Source organism: Neophocaena asiaeorientalis, unplaced genomic scaffold (assembly GCF_003031525.2).
Source record: "Neophocaena asiaeorientalis asiaeorientalis breed wild unplaced genomic scaffold, Neophocaena_asiaeorientalis_V1.1 scaffold912, whole genome shotgun sequence".
In the NCBI taxonomy this organism is placed as follows: Eukaryota; Metazoa; Chordata; class Mammalia; order Artiodactyla; family Phocoenidae; genus Neophocaena; species Neophocaena asiaeorientalis.
The window spans coordinates 586,760-611,657 of record NW_020175052.1 but is presented as its reverse complement, the minus strand read 5'-3'; the positions used below and the strand labels follow the sequence as shown (position 1 = coordinate 611,657).

Sequence of the window (24,898 nt, the reverse complement as noted above, 5' to 3'; positions counted from 1 at the left end):
ACCCTGTTCTTAGTTTCTGAGCCCCTTCTTCCAAGAGATGAGACTTTTTCCTCCTGTTTGACGGGCCATGTTTCAGGCTCTCCTTTATTTCACACTTGTGCTTTAATCATCTCAACCCCCAAGATTTTTTATGCAGCTCCTCTTGCCTGGGAGCCAGTTTTACAGAAAACATGATTTGAAATGTCTAACAAATAAATAAGCATTCTACACATTTGTTCTACAAAGGATTCATTTTCTCACACCTTGGTGCCCCAGACAAATACATCTGCCTCACTGGCACCTTCAGTGGCAGCTGGTGTGCTTCTGTGTGATGGCCAAGAGGCAGGGGCGGTGCCGTGAGTGCATAAGGTGTGAAAGACAAATGTCATTTGGGAGTGCGCTTTCACGGGCATTTGGGGGAAGGCTGTGGTTGCACCTGGGCCGCTGCCTCTTCTCACTGAAGTGTGACTTCCACTGGCTACTGGCTCCTGCAAAACGGTCTTTTGTGATAGGGGCATTTGAGAGTCAGCTCTGCACTCTTGAAGTAGCAAATACCATGGCTGAAATCTCACTTTGGCAAAAGATAAGCAATCAAAGCCAATGAAAGTTTTCTTTTTCCTGCTGGGCCCCTAAAAATGGCACCGATGTAGATTCCTGCTTGGGTTTATCGTATAAGCACTTAGTAGCAGTGATGGGATCCCCCAACCCCATCCTGCCTCCCCACTCACCTCCATCACCTTTCCAAGTCTTCATGGAGACAGGGCTGTGTTCAGTCGATTCCAGCTCTGGGGAGGCCTGGCCCAACACCAAGGGTGTCAAGCCTCAGGCCCATGGGGAACAGGACAGATGGACTGTTTCAAGGACCTAATGCATCTTCCCACAGATGCAGTGGGAGAGGAACTACAAAAAGGAAGTGTTTTGCTCCAATGTAGAGGCTCCCTCCTCTGGCTGCAATAACCTCAGAGCACTAGGTTCTAAAGAAAGCTCTGTGATCCTAGAATTTCATATCCATTCACTCAACAAACATCTATTCTGAGGTCCTGGGTGTACGGTATTGCTGTTGACCTCGAGAGGCTCACAACAAACAAACTGCAGAACAGCTGATGTGAGTACAGAGGGCAGAGTACAGAGTGTGGGCAGATGGAATGACTGGGCACTGCATCATGGGTTGGGGCAGGGAGCAAAGGGCATTTGTAGAGGGGACAGACAGCTTGTGCAAAGACACCAAGAGAACAGCATGACATGTTTGCAAAGTTCTGTCCCTAAGTGTCCTATACTTGCTTCTCCTCAATTTATTTTCTTCCTTCCTTTCTCCATTCAGCGTTCTGAAATCACCTCCATCACCTGTCAAAGACCTAGGAACTACTGCAGAATCTTCATGGGAAGCTTGGCCACCCGGCCAGGACATCCTTACCTCTGATGAAGACCAGTGGGCAGTGTCAGTTCAGACTCAGTAGTGCTCTTGAATGAGCTCCTGGCATGCTGGGTCTTAAAAGACGAGGCTCATCCACTCTAACCCCACTGGGCCTCTGCTCTTCCTCAATTGCATCCACATCCGGCCTGCTCCAGGCACAGGGCCTTTGCACTGCCTGTTTCCTCTTCCTGGTAAGCCTCCATCCCTAGGTATCTGCATGACTCACCCACCTTTTTTTTTTTTTTTTAATGTAGCTTCCATTTATTAAGTGCCTACCATGTGACAGGGGCTGATCTAGCATTTTATGCATTATCTCATTTAATCCTCACCATAAGCCCATGAAGTAGGTATCATCATTCACTTTTTAAGGACTGGAGGGCTCAGAGATTGAGTGACTTGCCCAGGTCTCCTCTGCTAGGAAGTAAAAGGCTCTGTGTGTGTCCAGGTTTATCAGGTTTCAATGTCTGGGCTCTGTTCCTGTTGCTTTTTTTTTTTTCCCCACCCACTTCTTTTAAGTCTATTTTTAAATGCTCCCTTCTCAGTGAACCTTCCCTGGCCATCGTATGTTCAACCCCTCATCAATCTACATCTTCATTTCCTGCTCTATTTTCCTCCAGAGCATTTATTAACATAGCTTATATTTTGCTTACAAATTGTCTTTATTATCTATCACTCCCCAGCCTGCAATTAGAATGTAAGCTCCTGAGGACAGAGCTAGAACAGTGCCTAGCACATAGTAGGTGTGCCCTACATGTGTGTTGAATAAATAAGAGAGACATGGATATTTCTGAGGACTGAAGAGACGTGGCTGGGCCCATCTTGCACCTCTGCTGAGGGGTGGTTGTGCATTGCAAGAGAAATCGCTAGGAAATTCCTCTGCCCGGTTTCCAAACCCCTGCTCCCTTGACTCGGGGCCCCACCGATTTCTTTCAGAGAGGCCTCATGCCCCTCTGCCAGATCCGGTCACAGCATCTTCACGATCTCACTGGGGCATTGGGACTAGGAAGACAGTGGCGGCCCCTCTTCCCATCCTCCACACGGCAGATGCTGCTCGGATGTTTGTTCAACTGATTGGGCCACCCCCTCCTTGCTCTCACCACAGGCAGTATTTTCTTAGCGTAACTTGGCAACAAAGGTGTGAAACGGAGATATAAGAATGCCCTTGTTCACAGCTTCTGGTTTCTGCCTACCTGAACTCACCGGCAGGAAGATCTTTTATTCGGGGGTGTTGGGGGAGGAGGGAATACAGAGCCGGGGGCCCTGGTTAGCTTTCTTGCTGTTCCTCCCGCTGCTTTTGCAGTGGCCTTTCTGCCCTTGGGATCCCAGGCTGTCCGGTTACTGAGTAGCTCATCGCCCCAGCCTCGCCATGCGTACACCATCACTACAGTGATGCTGGTCTCCGTTCCGTCCACCCTGAGACCTCCCAGCAACCCCTAAAGACAGGGGTTGTGCCATAGGAAGGTGACACAGGAGCAAATCACGAGGGGAGAGATTGGAGGGAAATCCCATCGTTCCCTCACAGAGGTGGGGCAGACCAGAATTCCCTTAAAATCACCCTTCCTAGAATGGGGCCAGGTGAGGGGGATTTCCTCAGGGCTGGAATAGCCCAGGCTTCGCGGGGCCTTAGCAGGCTCCCAGACACAGCTGCCTCTGCTTCCCCTTCTCACAGCAGAGGCAACCTTGGTCCTCCGGGAGCCTTCAGCTAGAAAGGAGCTCGAGTGGAAGTCGGGACCCAGTGCTGGACTGAGCAGGTACGTGAGTGCCAACTCTGGATGAGTTGGTGGACGGGCCATCTCTGGCATGGGCCGGCCCTCTGTGAGCTTCAGTGATGTTTGGGGCTCTCATCCAAAGGCAGGTGGTTTCCCCGGCCCTCCCACTGCTTCTGTAGCTTCAGGCACAGAACTGATGCTATACATGAAGTAGGTGACTTGCTGTTACCCCCAAGAGGGCCCTCAGCCCTCCCCTGCTGTAGGGTTCAGAGGGACAATTCTAGTTCTGGGGTCTGTTCTTGTGATGGAGGCTGATTTTGCCTGGAGGGTTGATCTCTGGTGGAAGAGATACACCAGAAGCTTTCCAGGAGAGCACAAATCCATGGGAAATAAGTTGTGGCTTTCCCTGCCTGTCCCATCCTGACAGGGGAGAGAGAAGCCTGGGCTGAGAGCGACTGCCCGCTGATTCACCTCTCGAAGACCCTTTCCCTGGATTGGCCACCTCTCCATCCCTGAACCCGGGGCTAGACCCTGACCGGCCGTGTGCTGGGGATCCGGGCACCTCTTCCCTGCGTTTCGGGTAAGTCCTGCAGCTAAGCGAAAAATGCAATGACTTTTTGGACCTCAGTGTTCTCATCTCTAAAATGGCCCGACCGATGATAAGTGGGCTTTTTCTTCATTCTGAACTCCCAAGCTGGAGCCTTGCAACGTGCACTGCATAGACCAGAGACCAGGAAACTCCAATTACACCTCCAGCTCAACATGTATTAGCTGTCTTTCAGCCTCACTGAATCTTTTTTCTTCCTATGCAAATACGGGCTCGTAACACCCCACAAGGTTACTGGTAGGGTAAACTGAGATATTATATGGGACAAAACTTTATAAACTTCTAGGTTTTATACAATGGAAAGTGCTTAGAAATCTCTGAATCTGGGAATGAGAGGAGCCTGCAAGTCAGAGGGCATATGAGACCTTAACTCTCAGGGGGCTGGCTCACTTCTCTCTCAGTCTAAATTATCACTACAAATGGACAGCAGCCCTGAGGTAGCTCTTTATTTGACCTTGAAGAGACATTTGAATATCATTAAACACTCCAGAGAGTCAGATGACCTGAGACCTCTTGACAACCTTAAAATGCAACCTGGCCATGGGCATCCCAAGTTGCCTTGCTTTCCACTGGGCTGCTTGTCCTGGAGGTGGGCTCTCTTAAAGAGGCGGCATTTGGGGGGGTCCTTCTAGCCATCAGTTTACAACTTCGGTATTTGGAAGGAAGAGTCAGAGTCAACTCAGAATTGCCCAGGACAAACTCTCCAGTCTGCTGTGTTTGCTGCTGCCAGATGGACCCGCCTGTTTGGGATGGGAGAGGGGTGTTAGGAAGAGAAGAAAAATTCTCCACCAGGTACCATTTTTTACTCGCTCAGAAATTTAACTAGGGATCCCTACAGCTTCAGTTGGAGCCCATTTCTCCTTGTCTTTCCTCAGTGATAGGAAAATAATTGGTTCCCATCATCTTCAATGTAGATAATCTCACTAGAGTGAACAATTGCTACACCACAGATTGGGCTGTGGGGCTGAGACAAAGGCAAATTCCAGAATTTTGCAGATAGATTTGATTTATTTTGTGTCTCTGTCTCATCTGTGACATGAATTTTCAGTTTGAAAACTGTGATCACCATGATTTTAGCTTTCCCCACATCCTTTTTATTTCTTCCTGAAGTTCTTTTATCATCTATCTTGGTTCATTCTCTATTCTTACACATGAAAATGAGATCTGCCCACTTCCTTCGTCTTGAACCTGGGCTCATCAAGGCTTCTCTGTCTTTTGGGTGGTTTTATCCAACTTCTCTTGGAATCTTGATGGTAGGAGCTGCAGAAGCAGGGTGAGGATACTTTTTATACATCCTCCAGGCTGGGAGGGTGGATGAAGAGGTTACTGTCTTTCCTGGTTGCTCTAAAGCCTCCCACCCTGACCATGGGGAGAAGAAAGCAGGCAACATTTGGCAGCTCTATAAAGGTGCACTTTATTTTTGTAGAACTTTCAAATTTTTTCCCGAGGGCAAGTACATTCCCTTTGTAGAAGCACAGGGATTGGGCAGTTATATTTAAGAACCATTTCAGAAAATAGAGTATGCCTCTTGTCTTAGTTTGGGCTGCTGGAACAAGAACTCCATAAACTGGATTGCTTAAATAACCACGAACATTTATTTCTCACAGTTCTGGAGGCTGGAAACCCAAGATCAGGGTACCAACATGATTGGGTTCTAGTGAGGGCCCTCTTCCTGCTTTCTTCAGATGGGGGATGGTGGGGGGAAGAGAGAGAACAAGCTGGGATCTTTTCATTAAGGGCACCAAACCCATCATGGAGGTTCCTCCCACGCACAACCTCATCCAAACCTAATTACCTCCCAAAGACCCCATGTTCAAATACCATCACTTTGGGGATTAAGGCTTCAACATACGAATTTGGGGGGGGGTACACAAATATCCAGCCCATGGCACCTCTCCTCCTGTAGTTTGCATCTTCTAAGCTTTCACAGAAGCCATATTCAGTCTTATTTCCTAGCTTAAACTAATGGGGTCAGTACCAGCTGCCTGTAGGCCAGTGTGACAGTTTTTTGTGTTCACTGGTGGGCATTCTCCAACTGCTGAGGTGACGAAGTTAACAAAGAGGATGCAGAGAGCTGGAATAGGACAAGAAATTCAACTGGTTGCTAACAGCCACAACTGAACCCCTGGGATCTGTTACAGGAGTGTCCTTTTCTCCACACTGATGCTCAGAACTTCCTAACAAGGCCCGTGTAACAGTGCTTCTTCAATACATTTGGTGGGATTTTGCACCTGCTGTTACAGAACACCTTTGAAGTGGGCTTGCTTTGAATTTACTTGAATCAGATAATTAGTTTACAGACAGAAAATATATACTGTTTTAATTTGTCCAACTTTAGTAAGAACTGCTTCGGGAGTTGTGTGCAGAGTGCTATAAAAATAACTCCTTTTAATTCTATTTATTCACTTAACGAATCACACAGATAGTAGGTAAGTGGAACGTTGAGGCAGCCCGCAGAGTTGCCCCAAAGCTTCACATTTGTACCGTGCCTTATGATTTATAATGTAATTTCAAATCCAGTCTTATCTTACATTTGCAGGGAATTTTTCAAGCTTTTGTACACCTAGTAAGATACAATGCTGGATCTCAGTTTTGGATCTTCCGGCTTCATGTCTTGTGCTTTTTACAAATGCATTGAGAAAAATCACACAATGGAGTCAAGAGAGCCTCATTGGAATTCTCACCCTGACACTTAGTAGCCATGTGACCTTGGGAAGGTCACTTAACTTCTCTGAGCTGCAGTGCATGAAGTCCTCATAGGTTAAACTAGGAGACAATAAACCTGAGACTGCTTTGGAATGCATAAAGCGTAGATCTCAAGCCTTACGTGGAAAAGGATGCCTGTTAATGCAGAGATTAAATGGGGTGCCTGGAGAGGCCATAATTATTCATGTTGTTGTTATCAGTAAGTGCAATTGACAACTGCTTCTTTGTATATAGCCCACACAGAGGCAGATCTTCTAGAACTCTTGATCCCTCTTTTTACCCCCTCCCATAGTACTTCTCACCATCTAACACACTATACAATTTCCTTATTTATTGTGTCTATTGTCTGTCTTTCCTCCCACCAGAATGGAAGCTCCAGGAGGGATAGAGTTTTGTCTGTCTGGTGCATTGAGGAATGCCCAGCATCTAGAATGTACTATCTGGCACATGTTGGTCACTTAATAAGTGTTTGTTGAAATAAAAAATCTTTTTGCTCTGTGGATCAATCCAATGATTTCCTTCACTTATGCAAATGTGGGCTTTCAGGGAGGGGGCGTGGAAGAAACGCAGCAACTTGCAAAGGGAACCTGGGTCTTTCTGTAAGACAATGAAAGCCAACTCCTCCTCCCCAGGCTGGAAGTTGGGATCTTCAAGGGGCCCAGAACCAGGCTAAGACGAGGATGAGTTGAGATCGCTGACCCGGGGAGGAAAGGGCTCAGGTCGTCGGCCTGGGTACAATGCAGAGGTGTAGAGATTCATCAGGAAGGTGATTTCAGCACACAGTAGGACTGATTCTGGAAGGGCCTCCAGTCCCAGCTCCATTGGCATCCTTTGAGAATAGTGACTGAGCAAAGCATGGTGCTCAAAGCTGTATCAAGGGGACAGCTTGTGTCCTGGGCATCCTGGATGTCTTCCCTCAGGTAGTGGGCAGGGAAGGCAGGAGGAAGGCAGGGCAGGAACGGGTTAATGTGACCCTGTTCTTTCTGCTTGATGTTTTGACTCTTTTTGGTATGAGTTCAGGATCCAGGGTCCCTGAGAAATGGGGCGGGGGAGGTGGGGAGCCTCAAGAAGGGACTGCTGAGCTCTCTGCTAACAGGACCTAAGAAAGTTCAAGTAATGAATTTGAAAAAGAAAAGAAAGACGACCATATTTGTATTCCAAGTTGATTCAGTTGTAACGTTCTTTTCACAGAAATAGCAATAAATACATAGTTTTTGTTTGAATATTCTGTCTTTGCTCCCCCAAATCTCTTCTTTAAGTGTATGTGCATATAATTAGTTAGGTTTTAAAAAATCAAACACATCCCTGTTTCCTTTTCCAAACCATTACAGAGTTTAACATAGAACTTTACAGGTTTTTTTAAGTGAAAAAGAAATACCACTTATAATTTCAGTTTGCCTCAACTATCACTTATGTTCCCCAAACCTCATCTGTACATTTGAACTGTACAGGGATCCCCCACTTTTTGTAAGTTTGTTTTATGAAACTTCACTTTTATGAAAGACCTACATTAGTACCTGTTTTTGCTGATGGAAAGAAATCTGAAGAAGATTTTTGCTTTACAAGGTGAAAAGCAAAAGTTCAGTGTTTCTTTTGCAGGAGCCCTTATAGAGGCAGCAGGCATCTGGAGCAGTGGCAGTGGCCCTGCCAAGCTCCTTCCCCAGGAATTACACTCAGCATCTTAGCACCGAGCCGCCATGGCTTTGACTTGTGTCTGTAAGCATCTGTGCTTTGTCTCAATTTGTTTTGTGCATCCGTTAGCAAGATGTGTCCCGAGGTAACTGCTTCTTTGCTTTATGCTACTTCGGTTAATGAAAGGTTGTATCGGATAGTGAGGGAGACCTGTATATATACATGCATTCACACTTGGCGTGTTCAGCCACCACCAGTGCATGGTTTATTTCTTAAAATAAATGAACTGGGGAAAAAGTGCAAATTGCCCTTTCCCAGAGAGTGTACCTCAGATCACACTTTCTAATAGAGAAGATGCAGAAATTCCTTGCCTAAAATGTGTCTACAAAGCTGCTTCCCATAGAATTGAGCATGTGTTGCTTGGTTGAGTTGGTGAAGGTTGGGGATGTCTTAGATTATAAATACATATGCTTAAAAATGTATTCCCCTCACCTCGTGACATGTATGATAGAGAAATATTATTTTCCAAACGTGGAAACCACTATTTACCACTCTCTATTTCAGTATCTGGGTCTCCTTTCTTGCTTTCCCTCTTTTGAGTGGTGGTGGTAGTGTGTGTGTGTGTGTGAGTGTGAGAGAGACAGAAAGAGAATGAAGGAGGAAAGAGAGAGAATATGAACTAGTGACTCTCAGCCCTCTTAAAACTGCTGATCCCACAGAATGGTCACATCGCTTATTTAAAATAGCCATGACAGATTTGAATAATAGGTGCAGTAGAGAGAACAGCTGGTACCTAGAGGGCACCAAGCACTTACCAGTCGGGCACTGGCTTCCAAAGCAGAAAAGCAGGTCGGGGGTGAGGCGGTGGGGAGAGGCAGGGGGCGGGGTTCTGATGGGTGGGGTCCTGATCGGCTGGGTCCCCAGTTCCTCCTACCTCCGTCGGGTTTTCAGAATTCAAGTACAGGTCAAGAGCTCCATCCCCACTATACTTCCCACTCTTGCATAGCTGCGGTCCAATCATTTTAAAATGCACCTCTGGGCTTCCCTGGTGGCGCAGTGGTTGAGAGTCCACCTGCTGATGCAGGGGACGCGGGTTTGTGCCCCGGTCCGGTAAGATCCCACATGCCACGGAGAGTTTGGGCCCGTGAGCCATGGCCGCTGAGCCTGCGCGTCCGGAGCCTGTGCTCCGCAACGGGAGAGGCCACAGCAGTGAGAGGCCCGCGTACCGCAAAAAAAAAAAAAAATGCAGCTCTGTGGGAGAGAAGGCAATATCCCAGAAGTCTTAACCACCTTCGGGAGCTCAGACTTTTCCAAATATCTTGTTTTAGTCTGACCTTGGGTAGCAAGTGTTAAGCTAAAGGAAAATCATTTAGCAAAAGCAAAGCAGAAACTGATCAAAGGGTGCTCTAGGGAGGAGTGGAGGTGGGGAGAGGATGGAAGGGCAAGATCTGCCCTCTGTGTTTCTAGAATTTCTTCTTCCCCCAATTTCACAGCACTGAGTCACAGACTAAGATAGTGCATTATCAGGGAGAAGGATGAGGACCCCTTTCTGTTCCTTACTCAACGTCATCCAGCTTCTTTCTCATCTGAGACTTGCCTTCTGCACCAACAATGATTGCAGCGCTCTGCCTTAGCCTGCAAGTTTTCCTAGCTGGGTAGGACTTCTGCATCTGCCCTCAGTATGTCCCTGGGACCTTCCCTGGGCTTTTTGGAAAACCAGGCACTGCATCTTTAAGGACCAAATGAAAAAGAAAAGAGACGTTGTTGTTGAATACATACTGTATTTAACATTTTTTTTAATCCCAGAGAAGTGAAATGCAACATCTGTTTGAGTTTATGTAACATCCAAAGACTGACAACTCAGAATTTCCTAATTAAAGTCATTTTTAAGGCACTCTGCAGAGCCAGCTTTCATCTCTTCCTTCGTTGGGTTTTTCTCCAAACTGTAGCAGAATACCTGGGTTCTCTTTCTTCAGAGTGATACACACATGCTTATGCTTTTAACCTGCTCTTTGTCCTGACGACACCGAAAAACAGCACAATTCCAATTGGGAAACAGGAAAGGAAGGAAATACACGTGGGGAGATGGGTGAGGAGAGCACGGAGAGAACATCCAAGTCGATGAACTGATGTGGTAGGAGAAGAAAAGAGAAGGAGCAGAAGGGAAATGGAACAGGGTAGGGTGGGCCAGATGGCTGGCGGCCGGTGAAAAATAGGCTACATTTCCCAGTGCGATTTCAATTAATTTAGCTGGTTCCTTTTTTTTTTTCTTTTCATTTTTAAACATAGGGCCGGTATAAGAGAGGTGTCTCAAAATTATGGAAAGTGTATATAGGTTAAGTGTGCTTGACTGTGCTCATGCACTGATGAAGGTTTGATTTTAGAGATAGGTATGATTTGAGGGGTTGTAAAAAGTCCCCCTCTGATAAAAAATAACCTCCCCTACTGGCCCACCACTATGCCTGAAATTCCCACCATGAGGGCCACTCCTTCAGATTAAGGCATTTATCTGTAGCCCCTATTAAGACGTAAATGTCACCTGGGAGGGGTAACAATCAACTCTTTAGCACCCACTGACTGAACTGTCTGTCATCTATCAGAGAGTAGGGCCCTGAGAGATGGGACGTAGGGCAGGGACATTCTGACTAATGGGGAAACAAGGCTTGGTGATATGCGATACAGGAGAGGGACCAGCTGGGCAGCTGAGGGTGTGCTTGACATAGTAGTTGCCCCGGGAGGTTACTTGGGGGCAAGAGAGTAACCTTTGAGGGAGATGGGGTAGCAAAAACAACCCTTCCCACATCACAAGTTTCCCTAGGCTGCGTGTGTGTGTGTGTGTGTGTGTGTGTGGTGTGTCTAACAGTTTGTAGATATTACAACATTCTGTGTATATATCCAATATAGAATTCACTTGGGTCTATTATGAACGTAGTATATCTCTATGATTTGTATATAGTGTGTGCACATGTACACACACACACACACATTTACTCACACTCAGCAGTGGAGATCTCGTAAGTGTGAAATGTGAGGTGTCCCTTATTAGCCATCTGGGGTATGGATTGTCCAATTCTTGGGGAAAGGACTGGCTTGGGGCAATGTGACTCCTTTCTCTGTTATCAGTAGACCTGCATTCAATTCAGGTGGCTCTGCAGAAATGGCCAAGGCTTGGGTTATAAAGACTGGGCACGGGCATTCCCATCTGGATTGGGATTTGGAGAATAAATGTCTCCAGCTTTGGAGTTTGGGAGCCTGGGGGAAGGGCAAGTAGAGAAAGAATCTGGGTAAGGGTAGGTTTCTGCTCTGAGAAAAGCTGGAAGTTGTCTGAGAGCAGCCCCCAGGCTGGGTGCAGGCACCAGCCTCTATGTATAACTGGAGGGGCCTTCCAGCTCTCCAGGGATCTGCTCAGGTTGGTTGACCTGATGGGCAAAGTTCAGTGGGAAGGGTCAGAGATGGGGAAGGTTCAGGGCTGGAGGAATGGGAAGAGAACTCATCATTCCTCAATGGCCTTTTCCTATTCTTGGTGCTGAAGAAAGCTTGGGAAATAAAGGATGAAGGATGTGGGTGGTGGGAAGAAGCAAAGGAGAGAAGACACTAGAAGTGCTTCTCAACTCTAGTCTCACGTTAGAATCCTCTGCGTGACCTTTTAAAAATACCAGGGCCAGGCTACCCCCAGAGATTCTGCTGGAATGAGCTGGGGAGGGGACCAGAACTGGGTTTTCTGTAAGCTCCTCAGGTGTCTTTAATGTGCATGTGGCATTAGTTAAGAAGACAGCACCAGAGCAATTGAGAAGACTGGTTCTGAGATGGTCAGGCTGGAGCTGAGTGGCTAGTCACCATCATGCACATGAAGAAGGAGAAGGGGAGGACTGATCTGAGGGGGTAGGGTTAGGGGCTTCTGAGAGCTTCTATTTGGACAGTCAAGCCTCTGCTGATGTGTGTGGCTTTACAGCCTCACTAGCTGGTGGTTTCTAACCCCACCTCTGGTTCAAATCTGCTTGAGGTGGAGGTGTTTGGGCAGAGGGAGAGAATTTCCCCCACTGTTTTCTGTCATTTAAAAGAGAAATAATTCACTGTGCCCCATGGGGCCAAGAAGACAAATTCTGGGGCTGGGTGCTTCAAAGATGGGAGTAGATTTTCTGCTCTATGATAAATACATATTTCATAAATAAATCAATAAGCAAGGCAATAAATAAAATAATGCACACACTTTTTGCCTTCTTAGGGTGGTTCTTCCCTCACCCCACTGATCCTAGTGACATACACTTTGCCCTTGGTCACCCGAAGGTACCCAGCCTGGCCATGTAGGGGAAATAAGACTGCTTTGGCGCTGGCTCTCCAAGGATCAGAGAAATCTAGAGAGAGTATTAACACTGGCCACCCACGTGGAGAAGGGAGAAAGAGGGGAGATACATACTCCCTCTCTTTTTCACCCAAAAGTGTAGGCAGGGCAGGCAGGGTTTGGGAACCAATGCTGGAACATTTTAGGTATCTGAAGTCCAAGCTGACCAGTACTTCATCCCAGCTTCACTTAGAGGGATGGGCATGGACTTGAGATCTGGATGGACCCACTCTTTCCACACAAAAAGATACAGCAGGCATGGGCCTCCCTGGTGGCGCAGTGGTTGAGAGTATGCCTGCTGCTGCAGGGGACACGGGTTCGTGCCCCGGTCCGGGAAGATCCCACATGCCGCAGAGCGGCTGGGCCCGTGGGCCATGGTCGCTGAGCCTGCGCGTCCAGAGCCTGTGCTCCGCAACGGGAGAGGCCGCAACAGTGAGAGGCCCGCGTCCCGCAAAAAAAAAAAAAAAAGATACAGCAGGCATGGGCCTCCCTGGTGGCGCAGTGGTTGAGAGTATGCCTGCTGCTGCAGGGGACACGGGTTCGTGCCCCGGTCCGGGAAGATCCCACATGCCGCAGAGCGGCTGGGCCCGTGGGCCATGGTCGCTGAGCCTGCGCGTCCAGAGCCTGTGCTCCGCAACGGGAGAGGCCGCAACAGTGAGAGGCCCGCGTCCCGCAAAAAAAAAAAAAAAAGATACAGCAGGCATGGGCCTCCCTGGTGGCGCAGTGGTTGAGAGTATGCCTGCTGCTGCAGGGGACACGGGTTCGTGCCCCGGTCCGGGAAGATCCCACATGCCGCAGAGCGGCTGGGCCCGTGGGCCATGGTCGCTGAGCCTGCGCGTCCAGAGCCTGTGCTCCGCAACGGGAGAGGCCGCAACAGTGAGAGGCCCGCGTCCCGCAAAAAAAAAAAAAAAAGATACAGCAGGCATGGGCCTCCCTGGTGGCGCAGTGGTTGAGAGTATGCCTGCTGCTGCAGGGGACACGGGTTCGTGCCCCGGTCCGGGAAGATCCCACATGCCGCAGAGCGGCTGGGCCCGTGGGCCATGGTCGCTGAGCCTGCGCGTCCAGAGCCTGTGCTCCGCAACGGGAGAGGCCGCAACAGTGAGAGGCCCGCGTCCCGCAAAAAAAAAAAAAAAAGATACAGCAGGCATGGGCCTCCCTGGTGGCGCAGTGGTTGAGAGTATGCCTGCTGCTGCAGGGGACACGGGTTCGTGCCCCGGTCCGGGAAGATCCCACATGCCGCAGAGCGGCTGGGCCCGTGGGCCATGGTCGCTGAGCCTGCGCGTCCAGAGCCTGTGCTCCGCAACGGGAGAGGCCGCAACAGTGAGAGGCCCGCGTCCCGCAAAAAAAAAAAAAAAAAAAGATACAGCAGGCACAACTCTCACTTTAACACAGCTCCCCAGGAGCCAACCAGCCAGCCAGCTAGCCCATGGAGACTGCTGCATGGCACGTGGTGGGGTGGGAGAGGTACAGGTCATGGGATGAGGGGATGGGAGGATGGCGAGGAGACAGGTAGGATGGCACCCATTTTAATGGGAAATCAGCTGTCCAGGGCTTCAGCTTCTGGAGCCACCAGCCATCGCTCATTTCGTCCTCTTTAGTCTCTGCCATGTGGTTCTGCTCCTGGGTGTGCCTTGTCCTACTAGGTGACCTGTATGTGGACATGGAGACATGTAAATAAAATGGGCATTAAGACAGTGACCAAAGAATGTCATTCCTTAAAAGCAGATGTTCATAATCTGGGTTCCATAAATAGATTGCAAGGGGACAACGACCCTGAGATTTTTATGCAAAATTATGGGTACTTATTTACATATGCATTGCTCTGTCAAGATGGTCTATAGCATTTATGTGGTTCTTTAAAAAATGATTAAAAACTAAAATAATATTAAGGGATTCTAGATTGTTTATAGGGGTAACCCATCATCAGCAAGGCACAAAAGGATCTATAGAAATGGGTGGGAATTCCAGACCCTCCATGGCCTTGGTTCTCAGCATCTAAAAGCACAAGGTAATTTGCAAGAATCGCTGATTCACCAGAACCCTACGGCTCACCCAGTATACCTGTGCATGGGCACATATTTCAACTGTGCTAAAACTTTTTGAATATGCCTGTATTATTCAACTTGAAGTTGTCAATCAGTTTTTCTTTAAAAAAAGAAAAAATTTTGCCACTATTTTTTGGGGTACTTGTATATATTGCTTCATGTAATAGTGGTGGTCCTAACGAAGAAGTGGTGAACTGAAGTTTTAAAATAAAAAGGGTATTTTTGAACGTATGAAAGGAGTTGCTCTGAGGTAAATCCAAGCATCGGACATCTTCCTCTTTCTTCCCTGATCATTTTTGTATGCTTTGTTTCGTTGGAGTATTGACATGCTGGGTTTGCTTATAGGGATATACTGCTATAATGGCATAACTAGTTCTTATGATTCTAAATGAACACTGTTGCATTTTCAAATTTTATGCATGGTTTCAGTTTCAGAAAGAAGCCAAATTCCAAGTTCTTATAGAGATGGTCAAATAAACTTGTTCCAATTGTTTGAAGTTTGCAGACAACCCCGTTATACATGCAAGTGGGGAGTTAGTAGCCTAGAAGCCATTCTAGAAACTGTCCCGCCCTACACCTTGTGCTCTGGAATAGCTACCATGCTCTAGTGTCAATGAATGCGAGTTCCTCTTCCTGCGGTGAGCGATTGGTCAGAGGCACTGATTGCGCTAGGCTCTGCCAGCCCTTGATGTTGCGCATGGCGCAGAGTGACAGACATGGTAGGTGATGGGGGAGAGTAGAGTACCAAGTGGGTACAGGTGTGCAGAGGCTTTGAGACTATTCATATTATATTAATTACACAGTAAGGATGCCTTTGGGTTAGCATAATTTTTGTACAAAAAATATTTTAACTGCATGGTTGAGTTCTGTCTATCAGTTTTCCCCAAGGCAAGGCACAAGAAGGTCAGAGCTCTATGTCAGTGTGCTCCCACAAGCCTAAAACCTTTAAAGGGGTGACTGTGGCACTGAGGACAGGTCTTCTTCCCATTTTACAGATGGAAAAGTGCAGTTGACCTGCATAATAAAGTCAATTCAAAAATCAGGCCTCAGGGGTCTCAGATTTCCTGGTCCACTAGACCCTCCTGAGCATTTGGAAATAGGCTTGGGAGATGCTTCCTTCTTTACTGAAGAGGAAAAGACAAGACTGTTTCGGATGCAGAAAGTTGGGAATCCAAGTGAATTTAGAGTTGCTTATTCTCTCATAAGAAATGCCACATTTCCTTTCTGATAAACATGCCCAAAGAAGGCATTTGTCTTTTTTGATTTTGTGAGTGGCTCCTAGGAGCAGGTCTTTTCTTGCTGTTTCAGTAGACCCATGAGATTCTCCAGGTGAGATGGTAGATGAGTCTTTAGTCCCTGATGTGTGTGTGTGTGTGTGTGTATGCATGCATGCATGCACACTGTGCATGAAGAGGTAAGTGGGGTAGTGCCTCAGTCCCTGTTCACCTGATATGCATACGCAGAGTCCTTCTTTCTTTCCTAATTAATTAGAAGTAATAGCTTTCTATAGTTTCTGGTGCGTGAGGGAATGAAGTGGGAAATAATCTAATTGGCTGTCTTGCTTTCAAAGCCCAGTTTATTGAAATAGTTCTTAGCCTGAAGTGCATGTATTATCCTTCCTGTTATTTTTCCAATTAACGTTTCATTGGATCACATCTGTGTGGAATATTCTAATTGGTTTGAAGGGTGGGGGTGATGGGATGAGAGCAGATGGAAAGAGAACCAGCTGTTCCCTTCATCACCAGAGCCGTGCATGTACTGATGTGGCTGTAGGTTTTCCCCAGTGCGTTTCTTTAGAAGAGCTCAAAGAGCTTGACAGAGTGCTGCCTTGTCACCTTAGCCATCCTCACTGAGCTCTTGGGCCAGACAGGCAGACCAAGGGAGCACTTGCCAAGATTCTGGGATTCCTTTTGTGATGTGTGACTCCAGAGGGGAAAATGAGTGGCTTCCAAAGTTTCCTGTGAGCATTGTCTACCTGCTGACTCTGTTTAGCCTGGAACATAGTAGACACCCCCTACAAATACTTGTAAGAGTGAGTATCCGGAGGGGTCTCACAACACCCTCCCATATCTGCTCTTCTTGTGAAGAGAACAGTGCATAGAAGATGGCACAAAGCAGGGCTGGGGCTGGGGTGAGGCAAGCCAGGTGCCGAGGGCAGACACTGAAGGGGGCTCCCTCTCAGCAGATACAGAATCAGAGCTTGCAAACAGGAGTGAGCACCTTCTTAGATTTTCCAGCCCAGGCACCTTGGTTGGTTTACGCTAGTCCCGGGTCTGGCCTGAAGCAAAGCATTCCGTCCTCCCTGCTGTCTCCTCCCTGCTGCTAGTGATGCTGGGTCTCAGCCAGAATGAGGTCAGCCCCAAACTCAGCCATCTCTCCATTCAAACGCTTCACGTGCACCACTCTCAGAGCCCCTCACAGTCTCCGGGGAGGTTTGAGTGCAGCTGGGCTGCGGCCGCTCTGTGTCTCGGCCTTGTCCCCTCACTGCTGTAATTCGAATGTCTATATTCCCTTCTCCCGGGCATTTCTGACCCAGCATTCAGCTGTTTTAAGGGTCAGGCCACGTTTTCTGGGTTAGTGAAGGACAAATAGGAGCCCTGAGGCAGAGAAGAGCCTCCTTTGCAAGGCCACGTGGCCTGCTACCCAAAGGCCTGTTTTCACATTTGCCTTGGTGAGAAGAGATAGTAGGCTCTTGTCAGGACCACTCTCCAGCTGGGCAAAATTACCTTTCTCCCCAGAAAGTCTGTGGTGGGGCCCACCTGGCAGTGAGGCACAGATTGGGGTTTGGGGCAGGGAGCCTTGGGAAGTAGCCCTGAAGCAGGCTATGTGGCTGGTCCAGATGGGGCCATGTGGAATAGGGCTATAGCAGGCAAGGCCGGCAGAGAGAGGGGCCACAGCCAAATATGCCTCCACGGTGGTGAGACAGCTTAGGGGTGGAGGCAGCGTTGGAAAAAGTATTTCCTCCTTTTATGTGCACCCACGTGACCAAATCTGTAATGTTACCTACAAACTGTGGCGTCCCAGCCAAGATCTGGGGCATCAAAAACCGTCCACGGACAGACAGGCCAGTGGAGACCCACATGAAATTATATATACATATAATGCTAATAATTTTTCCCTCTGTATCCCTTGCCTGAGCCAGTGACAGGAAAAACATAGCTGTCCCTGGCTGGCTTCTCCAGGAGACTTAAACTAGGCAAATTGTGCTGGGATTTCAAGTCCAGCCCAGATCTGATCAACCTCTTTTCCTTTCCAGAAGGAAAGGAACTCTTGGAATTCCAGCTCTAAATTCTGCCCAAAGCTGCTTTCTACAGGGCTATGCAGCGGTCTCCTTTCTTTTCTTGACTGCCAGGGTCCAGTTCTCTCCATCAAGGTGTCTGGGGGCAGGGGGAGCTCAAAAACCCCACCTTCCCCCAAGGCCATGTCTCCCTTGGCAGGGACAGTGGGTTTCCCTGAGATGGTCTTGGGCGTCCTGTTCAATGGCACTTGAGGACCTGCAACTAACCCTGGGCCCCATGATTCTACTGAAGTGACAAAACCTTACATCAGGCAGCACTTTAGACATTGTGGAGTGTTTCCAGACATTATCCTGCTGTGTCTTCCTGACTATGATGTTGGCTGGGCGGTATTAGTGGCTCAGTTAACAAAGGAGAAAACTGAGGCTGAGATGAATTACGTGATTTGCTAGAGGTCTAGTTCATCAGCTGCGTTTAGAAAACTCAAGTCATGCTGAGGTCTTGGGCTCTGGCCTCCTGACTCAGAGTACTCTTCCAAGGTGGAAGAGGAGAGAAATCACCTGAGGGCACAGACCCTGAGACAGCTGAACCCAGACTCTTCAGGACAGCTTATTCTGTCTGGACAAAGTACATCCAGAGATCCATTAGGGTGACCCTGCAAAGGCTCCCTCTGCTAGTCAGTCAGCCCTGCCTGAGGACTAGCAGTGGCTGGACAGGCAGAGAAGGATGCCTGCGTTTAACTAGGGAGAAAATGCTCTGTGAGACTGGAGTAAAAGTGTGGTGCCAGAAGACTGAAATTCAAATCTTAAGAGCACCACTATTAGTGTGACCTTGGACAGGTCACTTGACTTTCAAATCCCTCGTCAGTAAAGTGGGGATATAAAGCAGACCTTATAAGATTGTTGAGAATCAAATGACAATATTTTTGTGTCTGTGCTATGCAAACTGCAACATACTGATCAAATGGGAGTTATTGTCATTAATAACAATAAGAAGAGAAAGATTAGACCAATACTAAGATTTTTTGTCTTGATTAGAGATGTTTTTTACTCCACACAAAGGAAGGTAAAAACCCTTTGTAAACTGTAAAGCACTGCAGACCTCAAAAGAATTATTAGGAGGACTGAGGTTAGTTAGTGATGGGATCCACCATGGGAGGGAGCATGGCTGACCAAGGAGAGCAACTGCAGTCCGTCTCCCTAGAGGCATTCCTATAAGAGTGTTTAAGGATGGCCAAACAACCTTGGCTGTCCTCTGGCCACTGAGCTGGCAACTCTTCTGAAGGCCTTCCATAGGCAGATGTCCTACCAGGGAAACTGGAACCAGATGTACTCAAGATCTCAGAAGAAATTAACGGCAATAAGACTCTGGGGTAAAAATATCTCTGGGCACTGAGCTTGCTTACTCCACTCCCTTTCTATCTAAGGATCTTTTAGGCTTAATTATAGAGTTTGGGCATTCATTGGGGTTTTAATTAATTTTCTTTTCAGCTTGAAGCATGTGTGAGTGTAGCGGGTCTGTGTGTGTGTGTGTGTTTACATCTTTCTTTGCAACTCAGTCGGGAGCTGGCTCTGGCAATGTTTAATTGTGCCCTCAGTTCTAGCAAGAACGTTCAAGGTGCCAACCGGAGCTTGGAAAGCCATTGTTTCCAATACCTCTGCCCTACATGCTGCTCCTGACACACCGAGGGATGGCGGGTGGCAGGGCCTTGCTCAGCTGGGACCTCAGCTGTGGGATGCATGCTTTCCTCCTCCTTTTGTGCTCATGGTGTTTCAGGGATTCTCAGACCAGGAGAGCAGATTTCCTACTCCACTAATTACCAGTACTGTGTTAAGAGATGCCGAGTGACAGCCAACTCCCACACTGCAGCCCCCGACAGGCTTTCTTCTGGGCAGATCTCCCTGGGGATTACACAGTTTTCTGCATAAGAAAACAGTATTACTTCTCTTATTTTAATATGTCCACTTAGTAGACTGGTAGGGACTACATGACTGTGTGGGTGCAAGTGACTTGCTTTCTCCTTTCCTTCGTTCTCTTTTGTGCTCTCTAGGCAGGGAACAATGCGGGAGGTACCACGGTATAGTGTAATAGCATGGGATTTGGAGCCAAGTGGCTCAGTTTGAATCCTAACTCATGACATTTTCTATTTGTGTGCCTATGGATAAGTCACTTAACTCCTTTGGATCTCAATTTATTGTCTGTAAAAAAGGGATAATAATAGCAATATCAACAACAATATTACACTCATAAGACTGTCCGGGGATGAGAAAATGCATGTGGAAGCCTTTTGTAAAATACTCCATAAATTGTAGTTCTTTTATTTTACTGCTCAGAACTACTGCTGAGAACATGATTTTGACCTGTGAGATATTCCTAGCACCAGGGAAGAGGGAGTTGCAAAAAGGCCCATGGAAGGGGAGGCAGAGAATGAACTCGCCTCCAACCTTCCTGGGTGCTGTGGACCAAAGCAATGAACTGGGAATGTAGGATGCTGCAAAGGGCCCAGATTAAGAGTTCAGTCTCAGAACAGCTTGCATAGGTAAAAGGAAACCAGGAACATTCATTTTTTGAACATACTTGTGACAAGGATTGCCCCCTATTCTTTAAAGGATGGATTCAATTGTCTCTAGTGCTAAAAGGGTGAATGGCTCAAGGTTGGTGACAATGCTTTGGCTGGAGACAAGGGGAAAACTGTGGGTCTTAGGTAAGTGTGACCATGCTGTGATCTGAGATATGGGAGACCTAGGGTCTTCTCTTGGCTCTGCTGCTAATTATGACCCCTTGAATGATGTGACCCTGAATAGATGAGCTAATATAGCTCGACCTCAATTTCCTTGAGATCATGGAATAAAAAATCTCAAAGGTGACTAAAGAATCTATGACCTAATGAAATGCTCTTTTCCACACGGGAATTAAAAACTCTTGTGCCAACTGTTGTGTGTATATGTGTTTAGAATCCAAATATAGTACTAAGACCACCCAACTAAAACCTAATCAAGGCACCACAGGAGCCCCTTTAAGCTGACGGTGTCTGGCATCAGACCCAGGGACTGTCAGGGGAAGAAAGGCCTCATGGGAGGATGGGGGTGACCCCAACAGAGATTTCAAGGTGAATTCTCTCTTGTTGGAGAGTTTCATTCGGCAATATCCTGATTAGCTGAAAGGTAATGATCTAAGGATGACAGAAAGAAAAGGGATCATTTCCTTGTACAGCAACTATAACTTTAAAATAATAGGCTGCAGGGCAATAGAGCATTCTGCCAGGCTGATTTCAGAATTGAGAGACCCAACTATGGAGTTCGCAACAGTATCACTGACAATAATCATAATGTATATTTGCACAGTGCCTTTAACTTTCATAAGCACTTTCCCATCTACTTTTCTCATTTTTGTTGTTACATAATTTTCCAGAAAACTTGTGGGAGGTCATTTCTTTTAAAACTCTGAAAAGTGTGAGTTTTCAGTAGGAACAAGTCTAACTAAGTATGTAGCACCTTGCTTTATAAATACGATAAAAGTTATGCTATAAACATAATTGTGTAAGTAATGTCTTATTTTAACGGGCAGAAATCTTGTGTAGTATTTTGCAATGTAAAAAATACTTCCTCATTAACCTTCTGTTTGTTACAATTTTAGATTTTTAAATATCAGGTTTTCTTAAAGTAGGGCCAACAGGGATTGGATTCCAGGATAAGTATCCACACTCCAGAATTCCATAAGGGTAGCATCTAATGCATTCACAGGGAGAGAGTCCTGTTTCTGACATCAGCGTGGAAATTAAGCAGTTTTATATTTAAACCATGGAGCTCTCTGGGACTACCTCTCCCATAAAACAAGGAGGCATAACATGGGAAGCGACAGAGGAATCCAAATGTAATAGCTGAATTATTTCTAAATGGAATGTCTCCAGGTCTTCTGTGAGTCACCGATGTGTCATTAACGTGGTATTATAAATAGCTCAGCTTGCCATCAATAACTGATCTATAAGAGAGTAGCTGGTGGTTGGGGTGTGAGATTAACACTACATAATTTGGAGTGGATTTGTTAACCCTCTCACGTAAATAAGCACCATCTCCTGGGACCTGAAGTGACCTGAAATAAATTAGACTAAATTGTGTTTTTAATAAAAGTAATAAACAAGTCCTCCTGTTTTTTCTTCTCCATTTTCAAACTCTGATAAAAGACAGGTCACTGGAGCCAACCATGGGATTGTAATAATTGTGTTGAATCGTAACTCTCTCATCTCTGAAATTAGGCTGGCAGTATCCACCCATAAAATCCACGATGATATTATGAGAGTTTTATAATTATTTTGCATGGGGGGGGGTTTGAACAAGGATCTATCTATCATCTGTCTATCTATCTATCTATCTATCTATCATCTATCTATCAATCAAAATCAGCACTATGGAGAATAACAGGAAAAGCTCTTTTTGTAGTGATTTAAAAGCTCTTTCTGTGGTGATCCATATGGTAAAGACTGGATACTTTTAAAAGTTTATATTGGCCTGACTAGAGATCTCAGCAATACAGGTTTGCTTACTGTGAGTAACTCAGATTTTCATTAAGAGTCTGAAGTTAAGACGTATGAAGCACTTTCTCACAAATGCTCAAGCAGTTAGAGTTGAGCTTCTGTGAGGCTGAGCTAAAATAAACATATATAGGTACACAGTATATGTACTGGGTATGCGTAAAGCCTATAAGCACACATGCAGGTACAGCTGGCAAATCTGCTAGTAATTATGCTATATATATCCTGGCATGTGTGCTTGCATGTGTGAACGTGTAACAGTAAAAATACTATTCTTGTAGAAATGTTCTTGAAACTCTACATGGGTTCATGGCTTATAAACAATTATCTTTTTGTAAATTTAGGGCTGGTAATGGGAACAGAATAAGCAGCTGTAAACAAAATCACAATTCGGGTTTCACTAAAAACTTGGTGAAGGCCCCAAATATCACAGCTATTGCAGAATACAGAACTATCTATCCAAATACTGTGATTGAGGATACTTTAAATGAGCAGTTTTTGGAAAGAGGTGGGTAGATGGAACCATTGAGAGTCACCATCAGTTAGAACTACGGTCAGCAACTTGGACAGTTCCTAGGAGGCTCTCCCTCAGAATGGAACCAATATCATGTCTCCAGTTTTCTTAGCGTTTCTTTCATTCCAGTGAGTGTGTTGATGATTAACTAAGACATGCACAGGTATTATTTTGCAATAACAAATTATTCCCTCCTCCTTCCATTGCCCATTCTCTTCACCACCTGACTTTCCTTCCAACCCTTTCCCCAGCACCCTCCAGTTGGGCAGTGGAACTGTATGTCTTACAAACACCTGGTGTGGATGTTTTCACTCCCACTTCTAATTGGTTGGGAAGCAGCATTTGCCACAGGCACTGTTTAATTTTGTTTCCGTCCCCTGCATCTCACAGGAAAGAAATGGTCAATAGTTCAAAGGATCATCCTGGTCAGCTCCAAAATATGGCTACTTGCATGGTAATCACAGCAAGTCTGTCAAATCAGTGATTTCTTTATTCCTAAAAGGAAGGGATTTTCCCTAAGGATTATGGTTCTACCACCCAAGGAGCAGCTCTACTCTTCACAAGTGGCTGCAAAGGCTGGCAAACCACGAGGTCTGCTTTGGCTCAGAAACTCAGTTTGGCTCCTGCCACCCCTGGCAACCTCACTGTGTGTCTCAGTGGCGTGTGCTCCACACACAGTCAGGCCAGTCTGCTTCTACTTAGGAGGGATCACAACCAGAGGTGGCCCCCGCTTGGGCCTCCACATGAGGACCTGGGCATCGTTGGCATTGGGTTTCACTAGTGCGTTGGGGGGGATAGGTTCCATCCGGCTCAGGATCCGGGGCTGCTCCTGCTGAGTCCTGCCCACCAGCCGGGCCCGTTGCCCCAAGAGCTGAAGAGGGTCCACCTCAATGTCCACCCTCATCCTCCACTTGATTGTCTGCAGAATGATCTTCTCTTTCGTGGTGGTGTTCATGGCCACCAGCCAGGTAGTGAAACTTTGGTCCCTCTTGATCCTCGTGAGCAGTGGCACATTGCTGTCACTCACTGGCACTGCCCATGTCACACTGGGGTAGAAATTGTCATTCATGCTGACGGAGAACCTGGAGATCTTGTTGGTGGGGCCAACCAGGGTCACAGTTTCTGTGGTGTTCCCGTACCAAGGGTAGCTCACCCCATCTGAGTCACTGATGGCTTTTACTCTCCCTTCCCTCAAGTCAGGCAGTTCCCAGCTTGACCTGGCAAAGCAGAAGAGATGCACAAGAAAAGAAGAGGCTGAATGAATGTTTCAAAAGCTGGAGAGATGCCCACCACTTACTATCACAGTCAACTTGGGCAAAATGGGAAGTTCAGAGGGGAATTCAGGTCAAAAAGTTCTATGCTGTGCCGTTTCGGGATTAAATGAGAACAAATCAAAAATAAAAAAGCAATACCAGAACAAGTTAAATTAAGCCATAGCTGGTCCAACTGGAAGCAAAAAGCTCAAAGAAGCATTTATGAGACCCACAAAGAGGCATCAATTAGCTGGAATGGTGCAATGAGGCAACAATTAGCTGGAATGGTGCAATTGTAATGAACTACCTAGAGGCATTCGATTGCAAAAACCACTTTTTCAGGAAGTATCGCGTCTCTAAGGTTTGTTAAGAAAAGGTGGTGGTTGAAATCTGACATACTTGGAAGGAGGTATCAGGTGGAAAGGAGGGCAGAGGGAGGTAAGGTTAAAGGTTATACTGATTTCCTAGGAAATCAAAGTAGTAGAATTTCTACTCAAAAAAGAAAGTTGTTTAAATTCTAGTCATTGGCCAATCCAGCATTTAGAAGACAGACATAGAAACTGATAACACAGGAGATAATGGTCACGTTTGGGAAAACACTTCAATGTGCAAGTTGTGCCATGGGCTGGCATACATAGTCTCTACTGTGTTGTTCTCCCATCAACATTAAGTCCAGCCTGGAAGTCTAATTGCTTAGTTTAGCAAACTTGCCATTCTGGGTGCTTTGTTACTCCTAGCTGCTCCCAACCTTGAACAGAGGGAAGGAGGAGGATATGTGCCCTACTCTTAGCCCATGTGTCTCCCCCAGTGCTATGAACTACTCATCATCCTCATCATAGCTGATACTTACTGAATGCTTGCACTATTCCGACCACCGTGCTGAGTACTTTAATTATGTCATCTCAGTTAATGCACAAAATAAATACATTT

At 46.6% G+C, this 24,898-nt stretch overlaps 1 protein-coding gene and 1 long non-coding RNA gene across 4 annotated transcripts in view; one reads left to right on the top strand and one right to left on the bottom strand.

Annotated features, from left to right (window-relative positions):
* The window catches only part of LOC112412135 (uncharacterized), a 97,707-nt gene that overhangs the window by 49,381 nt on the left and 23,428 nt on the right, over window positions 1–24,898 (top strand). For all 3 annotated transcript variants that reach the window (XR_003005742.1, XR_003005740.1, XR_003005741.1), the window contains 3 exons: window positions 1,301–1,584; window positions 3,063–3,144; window positions 3,530–3,682. This is a non-coding gene — a long non-coding RNA (uncharacterized LOC112412135). The remainder of the gene's footprint in view (window positions 1–1,300; window positions 1,585–3,062; window positions 3,145–3,529; window positions 3,683–24,898) is intronic.
* The window catches only part of FAM78B (family with sequence similarity 78 member B), a 99,047-nt gene continuing 87,848 nt past the window's right edge, over window positions 13,700–24,898 (bottom strand). The window contains exon 2 of the mRNA XM_024763636.1: window positions 13,700–23,932. Coding sequence (XP_024619404.1) covers window positions 23,410–23,932 — 523 coding nt within the window. The 3' untranslated portion in view covers window positions 13,700–23,409. The remainder of the gene's footprint in view (window positions 23,933–24,898) is intronic.